General features: G+C 31.4%; 1 protein-coding gene across 4 annotated transcripts in view; it reads left to right on the top strand.

The window, feature by feature from the left end:
• The window catches only part of LOC143080130 (uncharacterized), a 138,097-nt gene that overhangs the window by 68,830 nt on the left and 46,833 nt on the right, over positions 1–22,434 (top strand). For 2 of the 4 annotated variants that reach the window (XM_076255833.1, XM_076255831.1), the window contains exons 67-71: positions 1,697–1,808; positions 3,191–3,447; positions 3,790–3,942; positions 7,946–8,095; positions 9,014–9,037. In XM_076255833.1, the coding sequence (XP_076111948.1) occupies positions 1,697–1,808; positions 3,191–3,447; positions 3,790–3,942; positions 7,946–8,095; positions 9,014–9,037 (696 nt within the window). Of the gene's footprint in view, positions 1–1,696; positions 1,809–3,190; positions 3,448–3,789; positions 3,943–7,945; positions 8,096–9,013; positions 9,038–10,095; positions 10,205–10,646; positions 10,739–11,985; positions 12,101–17,809; positions 17,975–20,318; positions 20,504–22,434 lie in introns of those variants that run through there. The other 2 variants (XM_076255829.1, XM_076255830.1) reach the window with 2 other exon arrangements.

The following is a 22,434-nucleotide window of genomic DNA, read 5'->3' as shown; positions in this document are numbered from 1 at the left end:
TCCATTCTGAATTTTATAGGGGATACAAATTTCCCATAAGCTTTATGTAAAATGTATCAAATAGGTATATTCCCCATTTCCTTTCTCAATTTGATAGGGGATACAAATTTCCAATAAGCTTTATGTTATGAATTTAATGGGTATTTCCTTATTTCCATTCTCAATTTGATAGGGGATACAAATTTCCAATAAGCTTTATGTTATGAATTTAATGGGTATTTCCTTATTTCCATTCTCAATTTGATAGGGGATACAAATTTCCAATAAGCTTTATGTTATGAATTTACAGCTTTTACATTAATTCTAGCAAGACAAATCTTTGTTTGGCTTGCTTGCTTTGTTTGTATCAGTGTTTGCTCAAGCGTGGTAATTAAGATAGGCGGGGCTTCAGCTTGTATTCATCATACTTAGATTGTATTGGACGTTATGTCTGAGGTTAAGGACACTTAATTTTAAAACATCACATGACAAATATTCTCACATGTTTTCTCACCTGTAAAAATACAATAATTTGTCAATGAAAGAAAAATATAAACTTTTTTCTTGTATGAGGCTGAGAAACTGGCCTTCAACATTAATTGACCTAATATTGTTTTTATAACATATCAATCTATTAGTTCAGTCAGTTATTTCCATGTCTGTCCTTCGATTATGCAACTCAAGAAAATATTCCAAAATGGGAAACAATTGTATCGAAAAGAGAAAATCGAGTGCACCTTTTTTTATGTTAGGGTGTGTTTGAGATGAATATTTTGTCTTGAAAATGTACAAAACAAGAGCATTTGATGCATCATCTCGCTACCATTTTATATAGCAAAGCTACAGGTTGACTTTATAACATAAAAAAAATCACAGTACTAAAAGATGAAATATAGGGTCAAGTGAAATACCTATCCAATGGATCACAAAATCAGAGTAGGTGTGTTCGAATAGCTATTTTACTAAAAGTGCTTGACGACAGTCTTTAAGTTTGATCTCTGAAAAAAAATTGTCTTCCGTTTCTACGATTGTGAAAATGAACTGGTGTAATAGGAAGATAATTTAGACGAAGTAGAATCCTGTCTGTATTGTATATTTACTGGTAAGGAAACATGTGAGAATATGTATCATGTGATGTTTTAAAATTTAGTGTCCTTAACCTCCAACATAACGTCCAATAAAATTTAAGTATGATGTTTACAAGCTGAAGTCCCGCCTATCTTAATTACCATGCTTGAGCAAACATTGATACAAACAAAGCAAGCAAGCCAAACAAAGATTTGTCTTGCTAGCATATAAATGTAAAAGCTGTAATGGGTATTTCCTTATTTCCATTCTCAATTTTATAGGGGATACAAATTTCCAATAAGCTTTATGTTATGAATTTAATGGGTATTTCCTTATTTCCATTCTCAATTTGATAGGGGATACAAATTTCCAATAAGCTTTATGTTATGAATTTAATGGGTATTTCCTTATTTCCATTCTCAATTATATAGGGGTTACAAATTTCCCATAGACATATATACAGATGTTGTTTAAATACAAAAATCAAATATCCACGAAAATTTTCCCTGATCCTGAAAAATGTGATAGTAACACACAATAATAAAGTGATTCCACAGTATGCTTGTTTATATATTTATCTTTAATTCAATTAAATATTCAGAACTGTAAATCATGTATCTAATAAGAAATTAAATCATTTTGTTTTTAGTTTGTATATACAAAGGAAAGATTTACAAGCAAGGCCAACAATGGAGTGACGGATGTGACTTTGACTGTAGATGTGACGATGCTAGTAGGGGAGCCTTCAGTTGTACTCCAAGGTAACAAATCATGTTTACTTGTTTCCATGACAATAAGGGACGACATCAAAAGATCGATGTAGGATAAAAAACTTAAATCAAATAGTTTGGGGGTGGGGGGGTCAACATTGCTGCAAGTTTTGTTAATCTAAAATCGATTTTACATATATCCCTATTGATCAATCAATTTTTCCCAAATTAAGTTAAGAGGGGGGGTGTGGGGGTCAGTGAAAAAACTATGTGAATTAAGTTTTTTATCCTTCATTGAACTTTTGATGTCGTCCCTAAAACAAATCATGTTTCCTTGTTTCCATGACAATGAAACAAATATTTTTAAGGGTCAAAATATTGTATGAATCTTGCATGAATAAGATTCAGCGTTCTGTTGAATACAAATTGTAACTTATTTATCTAAGCATGCTCATTTAAATTTTATCTCTAATGCGAACTTCAAATATCATGAATATAGATATAAGAAGATGTGGTATGAGTGCTAATGAGACAACTCTCCATTAAAGTCACAATTTGTAAAAGTAAACCATTATAGGTCAAAGTACAGTCTTCATCACAGAGCCTTGGCTCACACCAAACAGCAAGCTATAAAGGGCCTAAAAAATTACTAGTGTTAAACCATTCAGACAAATATAGTAGATTACAATTTTATAATTATTTCCTCTTGATTAATTGTGAAATAACTCATCTGCTAAGGTTGATGTTTGTTTCTATAAGGAGATTGTTGTTGAGCAGAAAAACTAATGACAAAATACTGAAAATGGCTTTTTGTCCAAAAATTAAGCTTTGATTTTCAACTTGTAACATAGAATATAAAATAGACCACCACTAGGTTCTTAAATGGACCTAGAATATAAAATAGACCACCACTAGGTTCTTAAATAGACCTAGAATATAAAATAGACCACCACTAGGTTCTTAAATAGACCTAGAATATAAAATAGACCACCACTAGGTTCTTAAATAGACCTAGAATATAAAATAGACCACCACTAGGTTCTTTAATAGACCTAGAATATAAAATAGACCACCACTAGGTTCTTAAATAGACCTAGAATATAAAATAGACCACCACTAGGTTCTTAAATAGACCTATTTGAAATACCTTACTGCTAAGTAAAATCAATTTCTTCATCAGAATACATTATAGACTCAAGCCAATATATTTGGTGGTGCCGCTGAAACTGTAATTATTTTTTCCATTTTTCATATCTATCAGCTTCTTAAAAACCTAAGCCACAAGATATGATTTAGAATCCCTAGACATAAAAATATAAAAAATTAGCTGATGCAACTTCTAAAAACCTGTAATCATTATGGAAAACATTTGACTAAAACTGAGGTTAAAAAACATTAAGATTTTATGAATTTTACTGATTTTTTTTCTTCAGATGTCCAACTTATACATCACTGCCATCCTTCTGTGAACTTAAAAAATCTGACCGTGACTGCTGTGCCCGACCAGTTTGTCACAAGCAACCAGTCACATTAATCCCACCAACAACAACGACTGCATTACCAACACGTCCCACATGTTCTTGGTGTAACGATGCACTAGACAACTGTAAATCTTACGGACAATCTGCCTGCGAAGGCGCATATAAACCATGGGCTAGACGTAATTGTGCTCATTACTGTAACTTCTGTGGTAAGTCTTGAGACTTAAAAAGATCATTTTTGCCCAGCTTTCTTTAATGTCTGTGGTAAGTCTAATGACCAAAGAGTATGTATGTATACCAAGGTTACAACGGCATTCAGCCTTTCGTTCCATACTGATACCTTCAAGTGAGGAAACTTGGGCAATACATCTTATACTTAAATTTTAACTGTTAATTAGAGCTATTATAATATACCATATTGGTTTTTTATGACCTTCAGTAACCTTTCAATAACAATTTTAAATAGCATTACCCCAAAAATTATCCACCATTAGAATTGATTATATTACTTAATTGCATAATGTTGAGCTGAAACCTTTTTGTGTTCCCAGATTGTAGTGCTGCTCCAACGACAACAGTAGATCCTTTTACTGATCCTACTTGTATTGACAAGTTAGATAACTGTGGGGACTTTGGAGACGATGCATGTACAGGAATATTTTATACATGGGCTCTTGATAATTGTGCAAGACACTGTGGATTATGTAAGTTAAAACAGTAAGGTATTAACAAGAGGAATTGGGTAATATTTTAAGTCAAAAACAGATAGACATCAGTGGCTTCTAAAATGATTCATTATCCAAACATGTACAGGAAGTATTTGCATTTTCTTGGACCAATATAGAAAGGGACTTGTAACGAAGAACATTTATCATAATCAAAAATTTACCTGTAAATGGCTGTTTTTAGGGGCCATATCCTGGTTCTAACATTGGTCAACTATCTTCTAACTATTCTTAGATTATTGTAATCTTGTAAATTCCTTCTGTACTTTAACCTGTAAGTCCATCCATTTGTCTTACAAACATTTTCATCACAATCTTCTAAGAATCTTTTGATGTGGGTTCACTGTTTGAATCTGTCTAACACATACACCCTTTTTAACTGATACCTGGAATTTTTCAATATGTTGAAAAAACTTGACAAAATAGTTTAAAGACAATTTTTTATGGGCATATACAAGCACAACAGTATTATGCCGTCAGTGGTTTATGACGTTGCGGTTTCTGTGAACTGGAAACGTTTATGAGAGTTATTCCTCTTTGAACCAACGGAGAGAGAGACAATCGTTTTGATATCATAGGTTGATTTGTCGAGAAGAAAATGAAATTGTTTTTTATATAATTATGAGACGTGTTCCTGAATTGTATATATGAATAAATAATGTGTATATTTATGTGAATTTAATGTATCTGAAACAAACGACAAAACAGCAAATAACAAAAAATATGAATAAAAAGAGAGTCAACTATACGATACAGCAACCTAACAAATATACACACAAAAACAACTGTCAAGAAATGAAACCTAATCTGGATACAACAAGATGGACCAATCAAATTATAATATAATACTAATTACTTTAACTGCCTACATGTATGGACTAATCTGTTCGTAAGAGTCAATCTCTATAGTTGGTTTTTTAATTGTAATTATTTTTCAACAAATCATTAAGAAAATACGAAAATCAATAGCAATAGATACATTACGTAAATATATATATGGATATTGCAATTCAATTGTTATATGCGTGTAAAAATTGAAGAGCCGTACATATTATTGCACGCATATAACAATAGATTTTGATGTAAACAATTCAGTAACTCAACGACGCATACATGTAAAATAAACTGCATCTAAAGAAATTAACATACACGCGTATAATATTGTATTTTTTTTTATTTGACCATTCTGTTCTGATTTGCTTAGTTTGAACACTTGTGAAATGAAACATCTATATATTTAGGTACTAGGTGCGCAACTTTTGTATACAAAACCTTAATCATGTCTGTGTTTAAAAGTTGTTGAAATGAAAAAATTAAATAGGAATGCATATGAACAAAAATCAAAGTACTGAAGTACTGAACATCGGATGACCACAAGTTCTTGTGGTTGGTCAAACGCATTTGTCTCAGAAAAAAAATCACAAATCTCTTTACCTGCATGAAACTGAGGTTAATGTACAGACATATATTTTTTCTAAGACAATTTCGTGTGTGGATGATGAATAAGATAGGAAATTTAACTTCACCGTAATAACTATTATATTGTAGTGATACAAATCAGTATACATATAATATAATAATACTTTTATTCAGAAAAATACAGCTTATAGAATATATACATTTTAACAATATTTTTTAATGCATTAGTGTAATATAAATAACAATAATAATACACAATGCATGTATGGCGGAGAATGAAAATAAATTCATATGTTAAATAAGCAATACAACTACATATTACAAATTTTTTCAATATTAAAACAAAAGTTTACCAAAATTATTAAGTTCTTTCACATTGTGAACTGATAACAACTGTAGCCTGGGTGACCATGCACAGATTTATTTTCATATCTACATGACACTGACTTTGAGTTTTAGAAAAATAGATCGCAATCGTTTACACTCAAAGAAAGATCGATTCATAAAAAATCGTTCTTTTCAAAAACACATCTGGATGTTTAAAGTCCGATTGAAGATCAATCTTCCTGATTTTTGCTATACGAAAGTTTGGTGATCTCAGAAACGATCGATATTTATTGTTAGCGCTAAAGGGACTTAGATTTATATAAATTTTAAGTAATTTTTGTCAAAATGAATAGGATCAACATTCTTAACTGAAATTAAAATGCATGATATCGAAAGCAAAGTTCTGTTTAGTGTTTCAGATATACTTTGACTGACCTTATAAAATTCTACAAAACATGCATGCTGAATTTGAGCTTTTCAAGTTACTCATAATAAATTTTGAAGAATCGTATTCAATAAGTGTATTTGTATATTGCCTGGCATATTTTAAAGCAAAAGTTTGCAAAATTGCAGAGTTTTCGAAAATACATAAACTTTTTTTTTTTATTTGATTGCCCTAACATGTTGAAAAAGGGTGGGTAGATAGGCAATATTATTTTATTTTGCAAACATTTTTTAGCTGGTTACTACAAGGGAATCAGTCTGACTTTAGCAGTGCTTGTTCCAAAAGTGTTAGGGTAGGCACTTAAAATAAGGGTCGGTAGGGTAAGTGGAAACACATGTTCTATTTTTTTTTGGCCTAAGCATATTAACTAGAGCTCATATTAGAAGTAATTCAGCATACTATGATATAAATCATAAGACATTTTTTTTTTATTTCCTTTCACTGTCTTTATTGTCAATATTCACATATTTGCTACTTCAATATTGCTGCTCATTCAATTATATAAAAATATGTCTTCGCTATTTTAAGAAGAATTTCTGTCCAACACATAAACACTTTATTAACATGAATATAAATGTTTATAGCATTTGTACAACGCATTGTTTTCCAACCCCTGCATTTATATTACGTGTTTGTGATACTGACGGAAAACTAAGTACTGTCATATGTAGATTAATGTGCATTTATTGTAGTTGAAGACAAACAAACAACAGAACCGCAAATAACCGGAACTTAGTTGTCCCTAATTTGTAAGAATATCGCAGAAACAGGCCTAACGTCTTTCAACATTGTTTTTAGAATTGGCGCAATGTATTCCCACCAATTCAAATTTCAAACCCGGTATTTTAGAAATATCTCTTTTTCCATTACGGTGACCCCACCTTTTAATTTCCTTATTTTGTTTAGATATAAACAATGCATATTCTATTGAATATTCATCAAGAAATTATTGGTCAATTATTATTAAATCGTTCTTATTTACTGCTCTGAAAATGGTAATATAAAAAAAAAAATGTTTGATCAACCAACTAGGTTAACAGAACAGACACGTTTTATGGGATACAGACTTTTCAAAAAATATTACACTGCTATTGATTATAGCTACAAGTCCCGATTTCCAAATTCCATGAAAAAGATGGCATTTTAAATTGAAAACGGGGTCCAAGACCCATCTTTTTATTTGCTTATTTTGAAGCTTTTACCAAGCCTAAAGTAAAAATAAAATATAAAGAAGATATTATTGGTAGATCTGAATATAAGGATGTGTCTTTAATGTATTCAGATATTTAAACCAATGTATTTTATTAGTTAATTTTACTGAATATTCTCCCTGGTTTTCAGTGGTAATTTAACAGGGAAACTTGATGGAATGCTGTACACCAAGTTTAATTGTTTAAACAGAATTATGTGCAATTAATCAATTAGACTGCTAAAAAAAAGAAAAAAAACTTGACATTCTCAATATTTTCTTCGCACATTTCTCCAGTTCTACATAAAAAGAGTTCTTCTAAAAAAATTAGTCAGCAGCTTGACACAAATGGTTTGTATTGTGTGAGAGCTTTTCAATATCTCAGACATACAATTCTTGTTTGCCAACACCTGAAGTTACAAGTACTTATGCAACTTACTGTATTGTCTATTAGCCCCAACAAAAACAGAACTGTATATTACACTTGCAAATTATATCATTCTTTCATTATATACAAGAATTATCATGTCAAAAAAATTATTATTTGTTTTTCATGAGTCTGAAATTAAAAATGATGTGTGTGTTGACAATTATTCTTACAGGTAATGCTTTACATTCAACTGTAAATTCAAATAGATGTGAGGACAAACAAGCTACAATTTGTAACTCCCAGAAAGATGTTATATGTACAAATGCTGCATACACAATTTGGGCTAAAGACAATTGTCAAAAGACATGTGACCTTTGTCCAGGTAATCATTTTTATATACATTCTGTCAATTCATCCTTTGATCATTCTGCAACAAACCATTATACTCAATTCTTGACTAAACGTCTTCAGATATATATATTGGGCTGATTTCTTATATGTGAGTTTACCATGATGAATTACAGATCAAGTTTAAGTTTTATTCTGCTCTGCTAATTTTTGCTGAAATTACCAACTTTGGATTTTGATAAATTGTTGAAAATTACAGTTATACATACTTTTATTCTAAACTCCTTCAGACAGTGACTGATTTAGTGTATGTGAATTAACCATGATATGTTACAGATAGAGTTTGAGTTTTGTTCTGCTGCTGATTTTAACCTAAATTATGGGTTTGGACTTTGAAAGTAATGTTGAAAAACACAGTTATACAGTCTTTTTTCTTTACGCCTTCATATTTTGCACTGATTATTTATATGTGAGTCTATTATGACAAGTTAAAGATCAAGATTTTGTTTCCTTCCGCTACCCTGAATTTCCTTTTGTTTCAACACTGCCTGTGTTATCTGCAGTACATCCACTTCCTGTTTGCTGATATTTTGAAATTTAATTACTCATTGATCAAGGATATTTTTCATCAATCTAGAATTGGTCTTATGAGCAGGAAACCATCCATGCATGCATGTGTCTCCATGTGTTGTTGGAATGACAGATTATTTAACTTTTTGAGACTGGACCATTCGTGTCTTGCTGACACATCTAGTTTATACTGAGATATTTCCAAGTATGCATTTTTTTTCAAAGGAAGTGAATGAAGAACTATGCAAATTGCAATAAATGAATCAATAGTCCTTTCTTTACATTTAGTATAAATATGATAAACTGATAAGCATATATATAGATTTTACTTTTAGGTAATTTAATTTGATATCAAATTATCTAGCTGTGTTTATACTTGTAGGACAAGTAAGAACAACACCAACACGTAAGTTAACTTTCAATAGTAATTTTAACAACAGTTTTATCATTTTACTATACACCATCAACTTTCATTAACATTAAGATTAAAAAACCTTTATACTTCCATTTTGATTTCTTTACTTACCATAGAAATTATGAGTCCTTAACTTCAATTTTGTGTAATGAGTCCTTTACTTAACATTTAAATGATGAATCTTTTACTTAACATGTAAATCAGTGGCGGATCCAGGGTGAGGATCTGGGGGTTTTACCCCCACTTTCTTTTGGACGATCAATGCATTTGAATGGGGACATATAGTTGAACCCCCCCCCCCCCCCCTTTGTCCTGGTTTGAGAAACCCCCCCCCCCCTTTTTAAAATGGCTGGATCTGTCCCTGTAGATTTTGAGTCTTAATTATAACAATTACATATAAATCATGTGTCTTTTAGATAACAATTACATATAAATCATGTGTCTTTTAGATAACAATAACATATAAATCATGTGTCTTTTAGATAACAATTATATTTAGATCATGTGTCTTTTAGATAACAATGACATATAAATCATGTGTCTTTTAGATAACAATTACATATAGATCATGTGTCTTTTAGATAATAATTACATATAAATCATGTGTCTTTTAGATAACAATTACATATAGATCATGTGTCTTTTAGATAACAATTACATATAAATCATGTGTCTTTTTGATAACAATTACATATAAATCATGTGTCTTTTAGATAACAATGACATATAAATCATGTGTCTTTTAGATAACAATTACATATAGATCATATAAATCATGTGTCTTTTAGATAACAATTACATATAGATCATGTGTCTTTTAGATAATAATTACATATAAATCATGTGTCTTTTAGATAACAATTACATATAGATCATGTGTTTTTAAGATAACAGTTACATATAAATCCTGTGTATTTAAGATAACAATTACATTTAGATCATGTGTCTTTTAGATTACAATTACATATAAATCATGTATCTTTTAGATAACAGTTACATATACATGAAGTACTTTTGATAATTACCTATATCTTTTGAATGTATTAAAGCTAAAGGTTGTACATTTAATGGAGTTGCTTACCAACATAGTGCTCAATGGAAGGATGGCTGTGACAAGAACTGTACTTGTGTCAACGGCCTATACAATTGTGTAGATATGTAAGTTAATGTTTTGCATAAAAGCTTGATAAGTAATTTTCAAATGAGTTCAGGTATGACTGCAATCATAATCAAACTAAGGGACAACAGTTTCATATTCATTTGCTAAAGGGAAAGATTTTACATTTGGAGATGTGTAAACTCATGTGATTTATGTGACACATTTGCTTATTTTGTGAACCTTGTATATATAGTAAAAGAAATTCTATGCATCTCCATTTTATCCAGTCTTAAGAAATTTTTGAGCCATTCACATTTTAAGAATATCAAATCATGAATTGCAAAGCTAAATGCAGAAATAATATTGCCAATTCTACTGATTCCATATGTTCTTAATTTTGAATTTGACATATTGTATCTTATGAACCACTCACAAAAAAAAATTGAAATATCTAAGAATGAATTTCAAACAGAAAATTATTGAATCTACTTTTGATTGCAGATGTCCAAAATATCCAAATCTTCCACCAAACTGGCAGCTAGTGAAATCTCCTGGAGAGTGCTGTCCTCATGTTGTCATTGGAGTTGGTGAACGTGAGTTTTCTTTTAACGATATAATATAAATTGATTGATTGTTACTGTTTAACCCTACTTTACCACACTCTTGGCTAAATGATGGTGGCTAGTTTTTACTGGTGAAGAAAGCTGGAAGGCTAGGAGAGAATTACTTACCTTTAAAGGAAAATTGAAAATCCTTGTCAATTAATTTTTGCGTCACAAGCCACATGCTTGGAAGAATTTGTAGAAGTCAGATGGAGTATAAAGTAAAATCACAAAAATACTGAACTTCGAGGAAAATTCACAACAGAAAGTCTATAATCAAATGGCAAAATCAAAAGATAAAACACATCAAATATCTGTTCCCTATAGTTTCAGCTGCTACATATACATTTATCATTAAGAGCATGAAATTTTACAAGAATTCAGAAATATGAACAAAATTTGTTAATGTTTAAATGATAAATTACATTTCACAATATTTACTGGCTGATTCATATTTTTATGCCCCACCTACGATAGTAGAGGGGCATTATGTTTTCTGATCTGTGCGTCCGTTCGTCCGTCCGTTCGTCCGTTCGTTCGTCCGTCTGTCCCGCTTCAGGTTAAAGTTTTTGGTCAAGGTAGTTTTTGATGAAGCTGAAGTCCAATCAACTTCAAACTTAGTATACATGTTCCTTATGATATGATCTGTCTAATTTTACAGCCAAATTAAACTTTTGACCCCAATTTCATGGTCCACTGAACATAGAAAATGAAAGTGTGAGTTTCAGGTTAACCTTTTTGGTCAAGGTAGTTTCTGATGAAGCTGAAGTCCAATCAACTTGAAACTTAGTACACATGTTCCTTATGATATGATCTTTCTAATTTTACAGTCAAGATAAATTGTTGACCCCAATTTCACGGTCCACTGAACATAGAAAATGAAAGTGTGAGTTTCAGGTTATAGTTTTTGGTCAAGGTAGTTTTTGATGAAGTTGAAGTCCAATCAACTTGAAACTTAGTACACATGTTCCCTATGGTGTGATCTTTCTAATTTAATGCCAAATTAGATTTTTTACCCAATTTCACGGTCCATTGAACATGTAAAATAATAGTGCGAGTGGGGCATTCGTGTACTTTGGACACATTCTTGTTTACAATATTTTATACATCTATCAATGTCATCATTCAAGTAAACAATAGTCTAAAATTGTTGTCTATAAGGTATATATTGTACTTGTACAATATGGAATTGGTAAAAATAATATATTACATTGCAATTTAAACATCCTTACTTTCAGCGGTATGTAATTATGGTGGAAAGGAATATAGGCAGGATGAAACCTGGTCTGATGGTTGTCAGTTTAGCTGTGTCTGTAATGATGCCAAGGCTGGTCAATACCAATGTAAAGAAAAGTAAGTAATGTTTTTTAAGAAAAAGGAGTAAATTTGATATGGCCCATGGCCCCTATTTTTATGCCCAATTTATGGGCATTATGATTTCTGGTCTGTTTATCTGTTCGTCTGTCCCGCTTCAGGTTAAAGTTTTTTGTCGAGGTAGTAACATGTTGAAGTTGAAGTACAGTCAACATGAAACTTAGTAGAGTGGGGTGATCATTTTCACCATATCTTTCCATGTTTTCTTCAGTTTATGTTCAGGTCTTTATGTTTTTGAAGTATACTGATATTTCTATATGAAGATAACTTCAAATGCAAAATATTCTTAGCTTGAAAACGTGTTTGTTTTGAGTAAAATCATCTGAAAAGTTAGATTAAAGGGTGTTTGAAATTTCCTATTTTTTTGTCAACAGGGGACACATATTCGCCGTTTTTACAAATCTATTTAAAACTAAATAACTGCAGCTTTACACAATATTTATCAAATAAATTTCATTATAGACGAATAGCAGACATTTGAAAGGTGTAAAAAACTGAAAGGAGTAGGTCCGTTAAGGACCGATTTTGGCCTCAAATTTCAGGTTCATCTGACGAAAGATTTTGACCACTTTTTAAACACTTAAGTGTCTATTTTATTTGAATTAATTAGTTTATGTGAAAGATTTTAACAGATTTAGTCATTAAAAACGATCCGATTCAAGCTCAAATATGAAAAATCTACCTAATATGCCGAAAAATGTCACTTTTCAGATGGTTTTTGGTAAAAATGAAAGTGGCCGCATCCGTGTTCATCCTCAACCTTTATATATGTTATGTATTATCATAAAATACAACTTACATTTCAATATTAAGGATGAACACGAATGCGGCCACTTTCGTTTTACACGAAAACCGTCTAAAATTTAACTAAAATGCTAGAATTCTGAGGATTTCAGTAATTTAGCATGACTTAATGGTGCTAGTACCGGATATATGTGCATTGTATTGTCAAAAACAGCCCATATTTATGTGGCAGAAGCATTCTTCTGTCCAATAAATAACTAAAGGTTTACATTTTAACAAGTTTGTAAAACTGCTATATTTTGGGGCCAAAAAGGGGTCTTACTGAACCTACTCCTTTAGGGCAATCAGTCAAAGAATTACTAAGAAATGCTTCTTTGAAATCGTTTTTTTTCATTCAGGAAATTGGCTGAAAATTGTTGCTCATTTTTCAGTCCTTTGCCGTAAGTGCCGAAATTTAGTCTCATTTTCAAAAATAATCATATTTGTTATAAAAATATAATTAAACGGCATATTTCTTCCATTTCAACCATCCTTTGAAGTTTTTACACCTCAAAATCATAAAACGGCGAATATGAGCGCCCCACTCTAAACATGTTCCCTATGATGCGATCTTTCTAATTTTAATGCCAAATAAGAGTTTTGACCCCAATTTCACAGTCCATTGAACATAGCAAATGATACTGCGATTCGGGCATTCACGTACTATGGACACATTCTTGTTAGCATAGAAATCAAATTAGGATTTAATGGCCAAAACCACTGTGAATCATATTTATTGCTAGCTCAATTATACCTTTCCATAGATTCACCTGATAGTTACCTGTCGGGCCAAGTGAGCTTTTCTCATCACTTTGCCTCCATCGTCCGTCGTCCATCCGTCGTTGTTAACTTTTATAAAAATCTTCTCCTCTGAAACTACTGGGTCAAATTTAACACAATCATCATTAGGGTATCTAGTTTAGAAAATGTGTCTGGTGACCGGGCCAACCAACCAAGATGGCCACCATGGCTAAAATAGAACATAGGGGTAAAATGTAGATTTTGGCTTATATCTCTGAAACCAAAGCATTTAGAGCAAATCTGACATTGTGTAAAATTGTTTATGATCAGGTCAAACATCTATCTGCCCTTAAATTTTCAGATGAATCGGACAACCTGTTGTTAGGTTGCTGCCCCTGAATTGGTAATTTTAAGAAAATTTAGAGCAAATCTGACAAGGGGTAAAATTGTTTATTAGGTCAAGATCTATCTGCCCTGTTGTTAGGTTGCTGCCCCTGAATTGGTAATTTTAAGGAAATTTTATCGTTTTTGGTTATTATCTTGAATGTTATTATAGATAGAGATAAACTGTACACAGCAATAATGTTCAAGAAAGTAAGATCTAAAAATAAGTCAACATGACCAAAATGGTCCATTGACCCCCTAAGGAGTTATTGTCCTTTATAGTCAATTTTACAACATTTTCCACTGTAACTACTGAGCCAAGTTCATTATAGAGAGAGATGGATGTAAGCAGCAAGAACCTTCAGTAAAGTAAGATCTACAAACACATCACCATCACCAAAACACAATTTTGTTATAAATCCATCTGTGTCCTTTGTTTAATATTCACATAGACCAAGGTGAGCAACACAGGCTCTTTAGAGCCTCTAGTTTACATTGGTAGCATGCTGGTGCAAATTTCTAATTAAAATTAAAATTTATCTTTTCCCTTGTACCAAAGAAAAAGATGGGAACTATTTAACTTATGAGTAAATAAACTGAAATTAAATAGAAAAGTATAATTTCTAATTTCTTAATTCCTAAAGAATTTGTAAAGAAACATTTTATTCAGATCTTATGTGTAAACATTATAAAATCCTTAGTCCTTAAGGAAATGGTCGCAACAGTATATCAAGCAATGAATCGCGTGATTTTAAGATGCCACCATACATGGAAATTTATTAAAAGGTTTGTAAAAAAACAAATTTCATACAGCTTGATTTGTTTGCTTTTTTTATTTTGGCAACAAATATATGCTTACTTTTGGCTTTTTAATCCTTGCTTCAAAATTATAAAACGATTTTGTTTTTTATGTTAATGCATTTATCATTAAGCTTTTAATTTTTAAGTTTATGCTGTCCTGGCTTTCGTTGTCTAAAATTTATACATTGCTTGATATTTTATGTTTCTATCTCTTAACGAAGTGATTGATATATTATGTATATTGGGGCACATTGTCCTCTCTTAATTCTTTTGGCTTTGAGTGTGCCTTGTAAATGTAATGCTTTTTTTAAAACCATTTTTTCTAAAAATAAATGGGCTTAGTATGGGTTTTTTTTTTGGCATTAAACATTAGATACAGTCTAAGGTTATAAATCAACTCTGGAACCATTATTGAATTGTAGGGAACTTGGACAGAAGCTTTTTGCGATCAAAAGACATATTTCCTGTTTCCATTCTCAATTTTTGTTATTGATTATGTCAGTTCAGAAGCACTGACTACTTAGCTGATTATAATCTTGAAGAAATGTCCATTAGAAGTGGGAACAATCCAATGCTATAAAAAAAAAATTGATGACACTAAGTAGGTTGTGTGTGTCTGAAACACTTCTCTAGAATCATCTTCATCAAAAATGCTAAACCCAAGTCTGTTGAAGTACCAAAACTAGTGAAGAGACCTAAAAGTGATTGCAAAATCCATCTAGGTTGAATTTGCCTGGGGAAGTTGGAAAAAGAAGTTTCCTGATATTTTTTTTAAAGCATTTGCTTTTATTGTAATGTATTGACATTTTGTTTATTATCAATTCAAATCTTTATTTCCAATATTCATATAGTATGTGACATGACATACCAAAATGCAAAAATAAACAATAACAACAAGATCATTAATATACATGATAGAAGTAAAATTGAGAATGGAAATGGGGAATGTGTCAAAGAGAAAACAACCCGACCAAATAAAAAACAACAACAGAAGGTCACCAACAGGTCTTCAATGTAGCGAGAAATTCCCACACCAGGAGGCATCCTTCAGCTGGCCCCTAAACAAATATATACTAGTTCAGTGATAATGAACGCCATACTTATTTCCAAATTGTACACAAGAAACTAAAATTAAAATAATACAAGACTATCAAAGGCCAGAGGCTCCTGACTTGGGACAGGCGCAAAAATGCGGCGGGGTTAAACATGTTTGTGAGATCTCAACCCTCCCCCTATACCTCTAACCAATGTAGAAAAGTAAACGCATAACAATACGCACATTAAAATTCAGTTCAAGATAAGTCCGAGTCTGATGTCAGAAGATGTAACCAAAGAAAATAAACAAAATGACAATAATACATAAATAACAACAGACTACTAGCAGTTAACTGACATGCCAACTCCAGACTTCGATTTAACTGACTGAAAGATTATGATTTCATCATATGAACATCAGGCACAATCCTTCCCGTTAGGGGTTTAGTATCATACCATCATAACATATATGAGAAGAACATACCCCGTGTCTTAAGAGTCCCCTGTCAAAACAGAGTACACACATATCATTCTATAGTTCTTTCAAGATCGAGTAAAAGAAGGTGTTTGCTTGACTTTTAAGTAAATTTTATGAAGCATTCCTCAAATGCAATATTTAAATGGACATTAACCCTATTAATTAGAAAATTTGCTATGCTAAAGGCTACATTACACGGGCTCCATTTTCAAAAGCAGTTATTCATAAAAAAATAAGCACCCTTGCCTTAACTTGATCTTTCTTATTACCAGTTTAAAAAAACAAACCATATAAAAGCAACATCAGTTTACCACTGTTAACTAGTCATAAATCGATTAAGCTTAAACAAATCCAGGTTTACACAGTTAATTTTAGCTTAAATTTTTTTCTGTTTGAATGAATAATACAGGCCTCCCTTGTTTAAATATCAAAATACCTTTTGTTAATTTAATTGGAGTATCCTATTTGTTCACCTTATTGTGTTTGTGGATTGGCAACAAGTATATATAGTGTTTCTTTCCACCGAGTATTAAGATATATCATTACCTGACTGATTTACAAAGCCAAGTATTTCTTATGGAAACAGTTTAAAAGAAACAATTTAGATTTTGACACTTTCTGTAATATGTAGGGCAAATGCTTTTTCCAGCACCATCAGGCTTTTGATTTAGTAAATGTGTACAATTTTAAGAAATGTTTGTGGGAATCATGTTAGCTAAGATTATTGAGGTGAAATTACTATATAGAACCTATTAGTCCAATATAATTAGTTCACTTTAAAATTGATTCAAAATACTGCCATTTTATCAAGATAGAAATATCACTTTTCTAAAGATGTTGAAGAAAGTTTAATAATCTAATTGCTTCAATAATTTAGTGATAAGTTTTGTTGCTTTAATTGGTTCATTTTCTTAAAGACAACAATAGCTTTGAACAAGATGTCTCTAACAAAGTCTTTGTTAGTTTTCAAACATTTTACAGTTGAAGTCTATTATTGTATCATAAAAACATACTGTGGATTCATTATGACTTGTTGGATACCAATTTTTATGGATTTCTTGGTTACTGCAAAATTGTAACTAAAATTGTTCTATAGAAGTATTGTAAATACAGGAATTATTTAGTGCATTTAATATTGTGATTTGTTTAAAAAAATTAACAGAAATGCAAGGTTATTTATTTAAAGCTGCAAACAGATAAATGTATCAGATATTGCGAACAGATATATGTATCAGATATCAGAATGCAGGTTGTTGTGATACTTTCAGTTGCATTATTTGTATTAATAAAAACAGCACAATAATTCCTGAATTAACGATGTAAATTTTTTTCAGGAATGTATGTTAAATCACAAAATAAAATATCAATAAAAAAAATGAATCCACAGTGAATTATGCAAGCTCCTTGTCACCTCTAGTTGGAGAAAGTATAAGAGCTATTATTTTGATATGTTTTCTTTATTTTAGATGTCCAGTATGGCATTTGCCTGATGTGTGTACATGGCTTCCAGCCAAACCAGGAAAATGTTGTAGACAACCAACTTGTCCAAAACCATATGTCATAACAGGATATCCAGATGCATAAATTTCATCAATTGTTCTTTTTAAATAAAGTTATTTGTTAACAGGAAACTTTTTTTCTATTCAACTTTACATGATTTTACTCATTTTATTGATGAAATCACTGAGATAGCTATTTCAGTGGAATTAATTGTTAACAACTGGTGTAATTATATTGTTGAATAAAATTTTTTATAAAAGAACAAACCAATTATTTGGTGTTTTCAGTATAAGAATGTAAGTATATTTTTAAAATCTGAAACTTTCAATTATAGCTAGTCGCAAGTTCAGTATGATAATATTTTATATATGAGAAGTTTTATTACATTTGATAGACAAATATAAATACTAGTTGGTATCTATAGTTTCTACAGTACAGGTTAAGAGTATCTACGTTAAGAATGATAACTTGAATGTATAATTTATAAATGTAACATTGGAATAATATCACCATTACATTATCACATATACCTGTACTAAACATTTTTTGGAAAAGAATGGCAGCTGCTAAAACTAATGAAAGATACATGAGGCTTATTATTTGTTACACTAAACTTAGATTGCATCTACACAAGATACATCAGGGAGCTGAAATCAAAACACTTGGAATGCCATAATCAAACATGAAGTTGGAGAATTTTAAAGCTAAAAATAAAAAAAACCAAAGGCCATATATGCCTAGGAGTAAAATAAACTAGTGTTTTGGGTAATTGAAAATTGATATATGAACTGAAAATGTATGGAAAAAAATGACCATATCAATGATATATCATGTCGCCACTACTTGCGGGTGATACAATGGGAGAAGAAACGTCCACCAGCAACGGCATCAATCCATTAGTTGTGAAAACTCACCAAAACATCTAAGGCTTATAATTTGTAACCCTTGTGACTCTTGTGATCTATACAAGACTCAACAATGGCAGGTGAATCAAAACTATTTTATGGTTATTGTTCTTGCAAAGAGAAAGAGAAAACATGATCAAGTCAACGACAGTATATAAAACATTACAAAGAAAAACAAAGACTGGGCATAATGAGCGAACTATAAACCAGTTTGATCTCAGGTGTTCTTAAAGTGTAAGCAGATTCTGCTTACATGTGGCATCTGTCGTGTTGCTCATGTTAGTACACAACCGGTGATAAGTCTTAATTTGGTAGGTCACATTAGAGGAAGAGGGCGTTATTGAGGTAACAATAATTGAAATTTTTGTCATAATTCGTGAAACATATATTCTACAAGGGTCAACTAACTCTTGATACGATAAGTCAAATTTTTGAAGGGATGACTTCAACTGGAATTGAAATTCTTGATATTTTAGCATCACTGTAAGCACCAATTTTAACCCTCTATCTAGGAAATGCAAGCTCTGGAATGATGTATATATTACGATTGATATACAACATATACAGGCACTGCTAGAATGTCTCTACACAGAAATGTAAAGTTTACAATAGTGAGGATGACATTTTTTGTCATCATTTTTATTTAGTGACTCTAACCGTCATTGTCAACTTTAAGATTTAAGGCAGGATATGAAACAGACTTTACTGTAGTTGTTGAAGATTTTATCTCATCTTATGCAGGATAGATGTGTTCAACATTGTCACTAATTTGTGAGTTCTTTAGTCTGAATACACCATCAATATAGCGAAAATTGAAGGATAATGCTAATTTCTTTTCATTCTTCCATAGAAGCTCCTAAACTTAGTTGTCGGTCTCATATCAATAGTAAACAAGCCGACAAGAATTTGTTCGCTTGGGAATGCCGAACGTTGAGGGTAAACCACCAATAAATCTTTTGAAATTGTAGAGAAAAACGGGAATTTGTGCATAACTTTCAGATGACACTTTTAATCTGCAAGGATGATTATATTAGGATAGGTAATATCTTATTTAGAACTATCAAGGGGTACAATCAAAATCACGTGATGGATATACACACACCGGAAGTAACAGTCGAGCAGACCGCTTGAAAGGTAAGTAGTCGTATTTACTTGTTTATATCAATAAAATTTAATAAATAAGGAAGTGCACCGAATGTCGGATACAATCTAGTTTTGAAATACACAATTATCCTTGCTAGAAAGCGTGCAGTTAATGCTAACACTTCGACACAGAAAATTTGGAACTGTGTCGAAATGTTTGCAATAACTGCACGCTTTCTAGCAAAAACAGTTGTGTATTTTAAAACTACATACTATACGACATTCGGTGTGCCAACTTATTAATCAAAATTTAATTGCTATAAACAATAAAATGCAACTACTAACCTTTCAAGCGGCGAGTTCGACTGTAACTTCCGGTGTGTGTATATCCATCACGTGATTTTGATTGTACCCCTTGACTATATATATGAATAAAATACAAAATTGTTAGAGATATAGTATTTAATCAACTTTAATATTATTTCAGATGTCCGAAATGGGAGCTTCCAGAAGTTTGCCACTGGAACGCAGCACCAGCTGGAAAATGCTGTCTTCGACCAGAATGTCCTGCTCCTTATGTAATAACTGGTTACCCAGACCTTTAGATGTTTCACTTGACATTCGCTACTGTCAATTTTTAGAATAATTTATATTAAAAAGTAGTATAGTCTATTCTATTTGTCTTTTTATATTTAGCTATCAAAGGTACCCGGACTATAGTTTAGTACGCCAGACGCGCGTTTCGTCTACATAAGACTCATCAGTGACGCCCATATCAAAATAGTTATAAAGCCAAACAAGTACAAAGTTGAAGAGCATTGAGGATCCAAAATTCCAAAAAGTTGTGCCAAATACGGCTAAGTTAATCTATGCATAGAATAAGAAAATCCTTAGTTTTTTCGAAAAATTCAAAGTTTTGTAAACAGGAAATTTATAAAAATGACCACTCGCACATAATTAGTATTATAAACATTATTTAAAGACAAATCCTTCTATTCAGATCTACCAACAATATCTTATTCATATTTTATTTTTACTTTAGGCTAAGTAAAAGCTTCAAAATAAGTAAATAAAATAAAAAAACTGGGGTCATCGACCTCGTTTCCGATTTAAATCGCCATCTTTTTCATGGAATTATGAAATCGGGACTTGTAGTTTATAGCAGTGTAATATTTTTTTTAAAGTCCGTAACCCATAAATCTTGTCTGTTCTGCTAACCTAGTTGTTAGTACAAAGTATTATAATAATAATATCATTTTCTGAGTGGAAAATAATAACGATCAGTTGCTATAATAGTTTTCCCGCCTTTTTTTGTTTTAAAGTTTAAAAAAAATTAACCAATAATTTCTCGACGAGTATTCATTTCAATAGAATATGCGTTGTTTATATCTAAAAAAAAATAAGAAAATAAAAAGTTGGGTTCACCGTTATGGACAAAAGATATTGATGATGATTGGCGGGAATACGCAAATTCTAAAAACAACGCCGAAAGAAGTTAGACCTGGTTGGGCGATATTCTTACAAATTAGGGACAAACCAAGTTCTTGTTATTTGCTGATTTGTTGATTGACAATAAATGCACTTTAATATACACATGATACCACTTAGTTTTTCAGTCAGTACCACAGACACTTAAGTTAATGTAAATGCGGTGGAATGGAAACAATGCGTTGTACAAATATATACATACGAATGCGTCTATGAACATTTCTATTCAGGTTAATGATAGTGTTTATGTGTTAAACAGAAATTCTTCTTAATGATATTGACGTATTAATATGTGAATATTGACAATAAAGACAGGGAAAGGAAAAAAAAATGTCTTACGATTTATATCATATAGTATGCTGAATTACTTCTAATATGAGCTTTTGTTGGTGTGTATCTGCTTACCCTACCTACGCTTTTTTTGTGCCTGCCCAAACACTTTTATACTTTTCATACCATTTTTGAAAAAAAGCACTGTTAAAGACAGACTGATTACCTTGAAGTAACCAGCTAAAAAATGTTTGTTAAATAACCTACCTACCATTTTCAATTTCATTCATACATTTATTTATTTTTCTGCAAATTCCTCATCTTCAAACGAAATGACCGTTATAATTAAAATTATTCTGACATTTTGTTTGAGGACTTGCGAAATTGTAATCAAAAAGATAATTAAAAAATGCAGAAGCATATCTAGCATGTCTAATGAACGAAATATTTCCTTATTCCATTTTCTACAATTTTTAACCGGATTTTTGTGACAAAAATGTCGGTTATTGATTTGGGGATGTATGGCGGGCGGCCGGTCGGGCGGCAATCAAATGTCCGTGCATTAACTCATGAACCGTTCAACCAAAGCTTTTAAAGTTTTAATATGTTGTTACTGACAACTAAATGAAGGTCAAGTTCAATAATGGCGATTTTTACTCTTACCGTTCAGGAGTTATGGTTCTTGAAAGATTGAAAAATGGAGTTTCCAGTCGTGTCCGTGCATTTACGCATGAACTGTTCTACCAAAGCTTCCCAAATTTTAATATGTTGTTACTGATGACAAAATAGAGGTCAAGTTCAATAATGACGATTTTGACTTTTACCGTTCAGGAGTTATGGTTTTT

This window comes from Mytilus galloprovincialis, chromosome 6, assembly GCF_965363235.1.
Source record: "Mytilus galloprovincialis chromosome 6, xbMytGall1.hap1.1, whole genome shotgun sequence".
NCBI lineage: Eukaryota > Metazoa > Mollusca > Bivalvia > Mytilida > Mytilidae > Mytilus > Mytilus galloprovincialis.
The sequence above is the reverse complement of the archived record's forward strand: the minus strand, read 5'-3'. Positions and strand labels throughout refer to the sequence as shown.